This window comes from Ovis canadensis, chromosome 1, assembly GCF_042477335.2.
Source record: "Ovis canadensis isolate MfBH-ARS-UI-01 breed Bighorn chromosome 1, ARS-UI_OviCan_v2, whole genome shotgun sequence".
NCBI classification, from domain to species: Eukaryota; Metazoa; Chordata; class Mammalia; order Artiodactyla; family Bovidae; genus Ovis; species Ovis canadensis.
The window spans coordinates 107,422,213-107,432,748 of NC_091245.1; the positions used below are offsets into that span (position 1 = coordinate 107,422,213).

Here is a 10,536-nt window from a genome sequence, read left to right on the forward strand (position 1 = left end):
CCCGGCTCTGACCCGGCCAGTCTGAGCAGACACCAAGGCCAGACAATTGTTTGGGTTTGGGGGCAAGGGGGCTTATTATGCTGGCGGCACTGAGGGGCTGGCAGGGAGGACATGCGAGGGTGGGGGTGGCCCCAAGCCCTAATCCCTGTAATCAGCGCTGTGGACAGAGATGATGACAAGCCTGGCTTCTGCAGGCGCCAAGGTCACCTGGGTTGGCACCCCCAGTCCCCGATCAAGCAGCACCCCCAGCCTTCCCCGGGTCCCCAGCACTCCTGCCTGCAGCCTTCATCTGCCTGGCTTGTCTCCACCGTGAAGCCTTCCAGAATCTTCTCTCCCCAGCAGGCAGCCCCTCCCCAACACCAGCATCTCCTGCTCCCCTCTACCCCGGCTCTTCTGCCTGTGTCAACCCTGAGGCTCCCCTGAATTGAGGAAGGAAGAGTCCAGACTTTGTAGGCGGAGGCATTACTTTATTCAGGCAGGGATGAGGCAGACGGGGCCACAACATGGCAGGTCTATGGGGGGGTCAGAACCCAGGAGCACCCCTTCACCCTCATTAGCCACCGGCCAACCATCTCATGAGGGTGCAGGGAGGAAGGGCAGAGCTGGCAAGCCCTGGCACACGCACCACCACAGCCCCTCCCTTTGGAGGGGCCTCTGAGCCCTGGCCTTTTCCAGCTAATGGGATGGGAGGAAAGGAGCTGCAGTGGGAAGGAGGGACTATTCCTACAGATTCAGTTGGCTTCAGCCCCACGGGACAGTGCAGGCAGGCTGTCCCTGCTATGCAGAGGCCAGGGGGCTGGCCTCTATTCCCAGAGTCTCCACGCTTGGACTGGGCCCCTTTGCCACACCCGTTTCCCCTTGGCCAGCCGGGCCTCTGGGATAGAAACCACAGGTCAACAGAGTGCAGGTTAAGAGTGCTGCCCCGAGCAGGGAGGGGGTCGGGACGCCCCTCCGCCCAATGCCTCCGTGCAGGAGAGCTCTCTCTAGTCCTCCCCTGAGGACCAGGAGTCTCCATCACCTCCTCTCTGACTGAACTTCAGGAACTGGCCTTGGCCCAGGTGAAGAGGAGCCCCTGCCCAAGGGGCCTTCAGGGAAGCCCCCTCCTCCTCTGAGGGGCTCCCTCGGTCCCCCCCAGCCGCCCCCGGTTTCCCCTGGCCTCCCCCCTCGGACTGCTCCAGCCCGTTCACCACGCCCCCATTCACGCGCTCCAGCTCTTCCTTCAGGCTGGGGCCTGGGCCACCACCATCAAGGGTGTCCTCCACCCCACTGAGGGTCCCCAGAGGGCCAGGGGCCTGGTCCTCCGGCTCCAGGGGAGCAGCATCAGACTCCTCCTCTGAGCCCGAGGCCTCAGTGCTGTTCTGGGACTCGGTCTCCAGGGCAGTCATGGGGGCGTCGGGTGCTGCACCCCCCGGGACATTGTCCCAGGGGGGGACACTGACACCCACAGTCTCAGACCCCAGGAGGGGTCCTCCCTGAGGGCTGCTCAGGGTGGGGAGGCTGCCCACAGAGGGCGCTGGCCCCCAGCGCCCTGGCCCTGGCTCCCTCCCCTCTTCTTCCTCTTCTTCCTCTCCCTCCTCCCCGCTCTCTTCCTCATCTGCAAATCCGTCAGATTCTCCATCAGATTCTCCATCACGATCCCAGGCTGCAGGCTCCAGGAGCAGCTGGGGCACTTGGCTCAGGGGTTCTTCCCCTTCCCCCTCCCCGGAGACCCTGGGAAGGAGAGAAGCCTCAGTCCCCAGGTCCTCAAACTCTTCCGACAGTTCAGAGTCATGGCCACGTTCCTCCTCAGCTCCCTCCTCTTCTTCCTCCTCTGAGGGCTGGGCCCCAAGGCCCTTGGAGGCTGGGACCGCAGGACCCCAGCCTTCCTTTCCGGGCTCCCCTTGAGGGGAGGGCCTCTGCTCTCCAGGCAGGTCCCACTTGGGCGAAGCGGGGGACCTGAGGTAGAGGCCTAGGGGAGTGGAGTCAGGAAGGGTCTCCCCTAGCTCATCCGCCTCGCTCTCTTCTCTGCTCTCCTCCCCTTCCTCCTGGAGGCCCTCAGGGATCCCCCCAGAGCCCAGATCCTCCTGCTCACCCTCCGCCTTTCCCAGGACCTCAGCCCTACCCTCCAGCCCCCAGCTGGCCTCTTGGTTCCCCTCAGCCAGGGGCTGGGGCCCAGGGGTATCTTCAGGGATTAGGCTGGGCAAGCAGGACTCAGTGGGCCTCAGACTGGGGGGCCCCAGCAGCGATTTGGCATCCTCCTCAGCTCCCTCTGACCCCAGGGGCCTGGGCTGGGGGGTATCACTTCCCTCGTGGCACAAGGTCTCAGCTGAGACTGGCTCTTCTGTTTTCCCAGGGGCCCCAGATTCTGACTCCTCCCAGTCCCTAGGAGTCCCCAGTGGGTCTCTGCTCTTGCCCGGCTGTGTGGAGACCTCAGACTCCAGAGTGCCTGCCTCCTCCAGCTCCTTTCTGGGCCCTTCCAAGCCCTGTACCTTCTCTGCCTCCACACCTCCCTCCCCCAGGGGTGGCTCCGTCGCCTCCTCTCTGGCCAGGCTACCTGGGTCCTCCAGCCTTACTGCCTCCTGCTGGAGTCCCCGTTCCACTCCCGCAGACCTGCCCATGGCCCTCTCTAACTCCAAGGTGACCTCCGGGGAGGCTTGGCCACCCCCCGGGGCCACATCCTCATCTTCCAACTCGGGCTCCATCACCTCTGACATTCCCTGGGCAGCCGGGAGGCCCAGGGCCCCCACCTGCTCTGGCTGCTCCTCGGGGTCCTGGAGGCCCGCAGCGCCTCCTGCCCCTCCGGCGCCCTCAGCTGGGAGCCTCTGCTCTTTGGGCTCAGGGCTGCCTGGCTGCCCCTCTCCCGGGCCCCAGGCCTCACCTGTGGCTGTCAGCTGCAGCTGCCCCTGCTCCACCACCTCCCCCTCCGCAGGGAAGCTATCCCGTTCTTCCAGTTCCAGCTCTGCCCCATCCCCACTGTCCACTCCAGCCCTCCCCGGGGGCCGGTCCTGATCCAGTTCTTGGTCCCGCTGCATTGCATCTCCCCATGTCTGCTGCTGTGCAGAGAGTGGCAGCTCCTGCCCCTGCTCCTCCAGGGGCCTCAGTGACGCCTGACTCTCTTCCTTCTCCACGATCTCTTCCTCTTCCAAGCGCCTTAGACTTCCCTTGTCGGCCTCCTCTAGAGACTGCAAATTCTCTGTGTTCCACTCTGCCAGAGAGCCCAGGGACTCTTGATTCTCCTTCCCTGGGGGTCTCAGTGTCTCGTGGTTCCCTTCCACAGACCCCAGTGGCTCTTGACTTTCCTTTTCCTTTTCTAGAGGTTTCAGTATTTCCAGGTTTTCCTCTTCTGTAGGCTTTAGTAGTTCTGGAGCCTCTGTTTCTAAAGACCTCACTGCCTCTATACTCTCTTCATTTAGGGACCGTAATAACTCTTGATTCTCTTTTTCAAGAGGTCGAACTATCTCCTGATCTTTTCCAAGAGACTTTAGTGTCTCTGGTTTCACTTCTTCTAGAGGGCTCAATGTCATCTGGCCTTCTTCTTCTAGAGATCTCACTGCCTCCTGGTCTTCTAGAGATCTCGGTGATTCCTGTTTTTCTTCTTCTGGAGGTCTCATTGCCTCCTGTTTTTCTTTTTCTAGAGACCTCAGCTGCTCCTGGTTTTCTTCTTCTGGAGGTCTCATTGCCTCCTCTTTTACTTTTTCTAGAGACCTCAGTGGCTCTTGGTTTTCTTCTTCTAGAGGTCTCACTGCATTCTGGTTTTCTAGAGACCTCATTGCCTCCTCTTTTTCTTTTTCTAGAGACCTCAGCGGCTCCTGGCTTTCTTCTTCTAGAGGTCTCATTGCCTCCTGGTCTTCTAGAGACCTTAGTGATACCTGTTTCTCTTTTTCTAGAGGTGTCACTGTCTCCTGGTCTTCTTCTAGAGCTCTTATTTCTTCCTGGTCTTCTTCTAGAGACCTCAGCGGCTCCTGGTTTTCTTTTTCTAGAGGTGTCACTGTCTCCTGGTCTTCTTCTAGAGCTCTTATTTCCTCCTGGTCTTCTTCTAGAGACCTCAGCGGCTCCTGGTTTTCTTTTTCTAGAGGTGTCACTGTCTCCTGGTCTTCTTCTAGAGCTCTTATTTCCTCCTGGTCTTCTTCTAGAGACCTCAGTGGCTCCTGGTTTTCTTTTTCTAGAGACCTCAGCAGCTCCTGGTTTTCTTTTTCTGGAGGTCTCATTGCCTCCTGGTCTTCTTCTAAACAGCTCAGTGACTCTGGGTTTTCTCTTTCTAGAGGTCTCAAAGCCTCATGATTCTCATCTTCTGGAGCCCTCAGGGATTCGTGATTCTCTCTCCCTAGAGGTCTTGATGTCTCCTGGTCTTCTTCTTCTAGAGACCCCAATGGCTCTTGATTCTCCTTGGTTAGGAGTCTCAGTGTTTCCTGGTTCTCTACTTCTTGACATCTCAGTGGCTCTTGACTCTCCTTTTCTAGAGTTCTCAATGACTCAATGTTCTCCTCTTCTAAAGACCTCACTAATTCTTGATTTTCCTTTCCCGGATATAAAAATGTCTCTCCATTAACTTCAAGAGACCTCATTATTTCTTGATTCTCCTTTTCTAGAGATGGCAATGTCTGTGGATCCTCTTTTCCTATAGGCTTAAGTAGTTCTAGAGTCTCTTTTTCTAAAGATCTCACTACCTCCGTCTCCTTTGCTTCTAAAGACTTCAACAATTCTTGATTCTCCTTTTCTAGTATTTTTAGTGTTTCTAAGTTCTCTTCTTCCAAAGACCTCAGAGATTCCAGACTCTCCTTCTCTAGAGCTCTTACAGTCTCATGGCTCTGTTTTCCCAGTGGAATCGATGGCTTTTGAATCTCTTCTTCCAGAGAGTTCACAGCTTCTTTTTCCAAAGGGCCCTGGGCATCTTGGATTTCTTTCCTGTCCAGACCCGCCTCTTCTTGCCAAGTTTCCTGCTCCAAGCTGCTCACTGCTTTGACCTCTACCACTGTTTCTTTCTCTGCCAGCCCCCAGAGTTGGCCTTCATCTTCCTCCTGGGATCTGCTGGACTCTCTAGACCCACTGGCTTCTCCACCTTTGGTCTCTAGACTGGAGCAGTCAGGGCTGAGGGCTGGAGCCAGGGAGGCACGATCTTCAGGGGACTGGCTTGGACTGGGCTCTTGTTGCTGGCCCCCAGGCTCCTCTGGTCCCGGCAGGATGCTGGCAGGGACGGCCACCTTGGCTTCAGCCCACATGACTTCTGGCACCTGTTGCCTCCCAACACGTGGTTGGGGCAGGGACACAGGGGCATCCTGGGCTCTGATCTCAGCATCTACAGCAGGGCAGGGAGCCTGAGGGGTGGGTGGGATGGGGGTGCTGGCTGAGGTCGGGGTGCGGGCCTGAAGGAATTCCTGGCTCTTCAGAAAGGTTGGCACAGGTGTTTCCAGGGTACCAGGCAAAGGTGAGGAGAGGGGAGTAGGGCTCAGGACAGAAAGCAGAGGTCCCGCACGCCGGCCCTCTGGGGTCCCAGGGAAATGTAGCTCCAGCTTAGGGTCTGGAAAGGCAGAGGAGGGAAAATGGTGTCAGGACACATCAGCTGGGACGGGGAGGAGTACCCTAATCCCGCTCCTGCCTTTTCTGGGCTGGACTAAGAGCATGCTCGTTGGTGTTAGGGGCCACGGAGTCAAGAGTAAGGCTTTCCTGCTTCTCATCTCAGAAAATGAATCGCTCTGGGGTACGAAGAGGAAGCAAAGGTAAAGTTCTGGGGGAAACCTGGCCCCTCCTCTTACCCAGAAAGCTGAGGGAAGTCTTGGAGCCGCTTCCAGGGGTCTGCAGCCGCGAGTTCTCCGCTTCTAGGAGGGTCCTGGAGATGAGGGAAGAAAAGCTGGGTCAGCCCTCTGCCCACAGGCCAGCAGGCCAGCCAGCCAGCGGAAAGTCACAGCCCCCGCCTGGCAGGCCTCCTCCTCACTTTCACCACTATCACACAAAAGCCACAATGGGGTTGTACTTGGCTCTGCACATGAAATCACATGGTCGCACCCACAGACAGCACACACTTGCTCACAGAGTCACACACTTATTTGAACACACAGCTGGACTCACAGACACACAAGCGGTTCCCACACAGTCGGCACAGTGTACACACACCCCCACACGTCGCTTAGACTAGTCCCCTCCCCATCCCAGGCCTATGACCTCATCCTCCGGGTGGGGGGCCGATTCTCATGCTAATTGCTGCCTTTGTCCACACTGCCATCTGGAGGGTCTGAGGAGGGGGCTTCCCTGGGGCAGTGGGAATTCTCAGCCCGTTCCCATGGGATAGGCTTCCTCCTCCTCCTCCTCCTCCCCCAGGGCCCCCAGAGCTGGTTACAGACAAAAACAAAAGAATTCAGCTCCCTCTCTCCAAATCCTTTTCATGCCTCAAAACCCAGGTTAAGCCTGCCCAGACCTTTCCCCTCAGTGGTTTGACTAGGGGTCAAGGCTCTTATCTGGGGATCTCTGAGTACTCTGGATCCCAAGCCTTTCAGGGCAATGAAGGTCTTTGTGTCCATGCCCCTGCCTTAGTGTCCCATGGGGACTGAGAAGGAGGGGGCCAATTGCGGGGAAGGAGGGCCAATCAATTCGACAAGTTATGCTGATCATCTGCTGCCTCTGTGCTCTTCTTCATCATCTCTGAGTCTGGTTAGCGTTTTCTCGGTTCTTCTGCTGCAGCACCGCGCTGCTCTCTGATCTCTGTGGAGGTGGAGCCCCTCCCTTCTCATCCTTGGAGCCTCACTGACTTTCCTTCTCTGGGCCCTGCCTCCCCTCCCCTCCTGAGCTTTTTCCAGGGCCCCTGCTTTTGTTCGTCTGTGGATTCTGGGGGCACTGTCCTCATAGGCTGTCCAGCCCTGGCCCCACCCTGTGGGCTTGCCTTCACCATGGCAAAGCCCCTTCCTTCCTCAGGCTCCATCAGTGGGGCCTTGGCTAACAAGGTCAGTTTTCCAGGTGAGACGGTGGGATTGTCCAAAGCCACAGAGCCAGAGAAGAAGCACTTCCTTGGTCTCAACCTTTCCTGAGCCAACAGGGTATGGTCAGTAGAAGGGCTGGGCAAGGCCAAGGCCAAGGGCACCAAGGCTTGAGAGGAGTCAGGCCCCGGGACATTCAGGATGGAAGGGACTTTGGTCGTCACCTAGCCCATCTCCCACCCTCCAGACCAGGAGACTGAGGCCCAGGTCAGGTGGCAAGTCGGTGCCACCAGCCCACACCTGTGGTTCCTCCTTCCTGAGGCTGCTCAAGGACATCACCCTCTTGGTGTGAGTGCACACACAGGGACGGTGCTTTTCAGGCCCCTGAGGGTAATGTTCTGGCTGCAGATGACCTGTAGGTGTCCAGCCTTCTCCTGCGAGGCTGTCCCACTCAGCTATATCACCGCTCTTTGGAGGGTCTCCTCGGCACAGGATACTTCTCCAGTCTTGAACCCATAGGAGAGCAGATGGGCTTAGGTGGAAGGGATCAGCCTAGCCTAGGGTCACAGGACCGAGTGGTGGCCGAGCCCCCACCTCACCCGTGGCTCTGGGCCCCTTCAGGCGAGGAGTCTGCCCCCACATGGACTTGTGTATCTGTGTGTCCGCATGGGTCAGGGTCAGGCTCTACCTGTATGTGGCCACCTCCAGGCTGAGGGACATCTTGAGGTGTGCCAGCTGCTGCCGACCTTCCAGGACCTGGGCGATTTGGCTCTGGAGGCCTTGTTTCTCCTGCTCCAGGGCCTCCACGGCCAGCTGCAGAGCAAGCCAGAGGTAGTCAGTGAAGGGGAGGGCTCCTTCCCCCTCACGCACCTCCATCCCCCTTGGCTGCTGCAGCAGCAGCTTCGCTTCCTGATTAACTTCTCCGCAGAGCAGATTCCTGCCTCCCCTACCCCACTCCCTGCCCAGAGAACCCCCTTCTGGAGCCTCTGCGAAGGGCCCCTCTCAATCCTATCCCACGGCCTGGCTCCTCCTCTGAGGATGCTGATTAAATGGTAGCACATGCGGCTCAGAATTCAACTCCCACAGGAAGGGGGAGGTGAGGGAGGAGAGGAGATGGGTTACAGAGAGGAGGAGAAGGGGGGAAAGTGGAAGCAGAAGGAAAAACGATTAATCAACAGGCCTGGAGCCTGCAGGACTGGAAGCCAAACAGCCGGGGTCCCAGCCACTGTCTCCCGCTCCCCACACTCGGCCCCGCCCCCTCCACTTCCCACACGTTCTCAGGTTCTGGAATCTTTCTCCTCTGAAGGGAGAGTGGGGGATAGTGAGACCTCTGTCTGGGCCAGGCAGGAGGCTGTTTTCTCAGCTGCTGGTCACATCTGCGCAGTGTGAGGGGGAGCAGCTGTCCCAGGCCTCTGGAATGTACTCAGGAGCTGAAGAGCCCTCACAAGGGAGAAGGGGCTGGTGGCCCCTCATCCAGGGCCCCTCACCCTCTCCTGCCAAGGGGAGGAGGGCTGTTGAGAACTTGGAGACTGAGAGGCCAAGTCCTGAGCATCTTCTGAGTGATAGCAGAGCCTAGGGAGGGGCCCAGTGGCCATCAGGGTGGGAGGGTGCCATCCAGACAGGGAGGAGACTGTTGCAACGTCTTGGGCTCGGCCCTTCGAGGTGTACTTTGAGAGGACTCTGAACCTCCAACCCTGCACTAGAGTTGGAAGAGTCCAGGCTGGTGGTACCAGGCATGGTTTTCTAAGAAGTGGCCCCTAAATCTACAGCCACCCCCACTGCCCACTCTCCTTCCCAGGTCTCTGAACCCCAAAAGGACTTCTTGAAGCCTTGTCTTGCCCAGTCCCCGCCCCCGACTTCCTCACCTGGAACTGCTCAGTGGTCCGCAGCCGCTCCTGCCAGCGGCCCTCCAGCCTCTGCTCCAGCGCGGCCCTGCGCTCCTGAAGGCCGCTGCGCTCTGCCTGGAGTTGCTGCAGCTCCAGGCGACCCTCGCGGGCGCCCTGCATCGCGTGGCCCAGCCGCTCGCGGGCCTGGCCCAGCGACGTCTCCATGTGCGCCACGCGTTCCTGGTAGCCGCGCACTGCCCCACGCCACGCCTCGCCCAGCCGCTGAGCCAGCTCCTCCACCTCGGGGGCCGGCGCGGGGGGACCCCGGGGCGGAGCGGGGCCGCGGGGGGCGCAGGCAGCCTGCGCGTTCAGGCCGGCGCGCTCCTCCTCGTGCGCCGCGCGCAGAGCCTCCAGCTCGCGCTCCAGCTCCGCAGCCTGGGTGCTCAGCCAGGCCTGGGCGCATTTCTCGGCCTCGACCGCACGCCGGCTGAGGGCCACCTCCTCCGCTGTCCGCTCCCGGACCAGCCGCAGCTGCTGGCACCTACTCGCCACGCCCTCCACCTCTTCTGCCAGGTTGTCGCGCGCCATCTCGGCCGCGTGCTTCTCCCGCCAGCGCTGGTCGACGAGGGCCCGTAGGGCCGCCAGCTCGTCGTCGGCACGAGCCCTCCAGGAGGCATCCCCGGCCTGTGCCCGGAGACCCCCGAGCTCCGCGCTGAGTAGCTCATTCTGCTCCTCTAGCGCCTTGACCCGGGCCAGGTAGGCCTCCAGGCGCCGGTTGAGCTCCCACATCTGAAAAGATTCCTCCCCCAGGCAGCCCTCCATCCTGCTCGTCTGACCCACCGAAGATGGAGAGACTCGGAGCACCAGGAGAAGCCAGCAGCTCTCAAAGCTTTGGGGACGTAAGGGAAAAGACGCGGATGGGGACAATGACGGGGCGGGGCAAGGAGCAACCGGAGCGACTGGGAGTCGGGAGTGGGAGCGAGGCTATTCATACTCCCGCCAGCCTGGCGGGAAAAGGGGCGGGACCCAGGCCTTAACCCCTTAGGGTTCAGAGCGACGGCGGCAGCCTCTGTCCCTGCCGCCCCGGGGTACTGCAGAGCGGAACCAAAGGAAAACCCGTGCCAGGAAAATCCGATCCGATGGCGGTGGCTTTCAGGCGAAGGAGGCAGTGAGGCCAGGTCATCACCCCAGATAAAAGGAGATTATACACAGAACTGAACCTGTGGAAGGGGTGCCAGGGGATTCAGGCTTGCGAGGGGGTGCGAGTCTGTTACTCAGGGCATCCAAGAAAAGTGTCACTCATTGAATTCTCGGACTCAGTTTCTTGATCCATAAAATGGGAGCGCTGATGGAACTCTCATGGGACGGCTGAAAGGATAGATGTGGCCATGTTTTTCCTAAATAGCAAAGACTCACCCTCCTGAAATACTGGGAGAAAGCTGCATTGAAGACAGAGGTCAGAAAACACATTGCCTGGAAAACACCGAGTATGCGGCATTGGAAGACACCGCGTATGCACGCCCACCCTATGTCCTCAGTCTCCATCAGGAAACAAGGGCAGGCAAAAGCGTGTTCTTTCCATTATTCACCTCATCCTTTCCACTCCTCTTTCATATAACCTGAAGTTCATATACCCAGCTTTTAGGTAGTGAAACCCCACCTCTCACTCTCAGTTCTCGCGGGGGGTGGGGTGGGGTCGGGGGTGGCGGGGCAGGGGGGAGGAAGGACACTCGGGCCCGTCCTCGGTGAAAGGGCTTTTTTGTGCAGAGGGCGCCCCCTGGTGGCTCTCAGACTGTGCCAAGAAGAGGAAGCAGAAAGAGGCA

The 10,536-nt window shown here is 59.2% G+C and overlaps 1 protein-coding gene across 1 annotated transcript; it reads right to left on the bottom strand.

The window, feature by feature from the left end:
- Positions 1-446: 446 nt before the first annotated feature.
- On the bottom strand, positions 447-10,316 carry NES (nestin). Its single transcript, XM_069576871.1, has 4 exons — positions 8,753-10,316; positions 7,576-7,700; positions 5,733-5,806; positions 447-5,497 (listed from the first exon to the last, which is right to left on the bottom strand). Exons 1-4 carry the CDS (start codon positions 9,533-9,535, stop codon positions 984-986), a joined length of 5,496 nt encoding a protein of 1,831 aa, XP_069432972.1. The 5' UTR covers positions 9,536-10,316; the 3' UTR covers positions 447-983.
- Between the last annotated feature and the right edge of the window lie 220 nt (positions 10,317-10,536).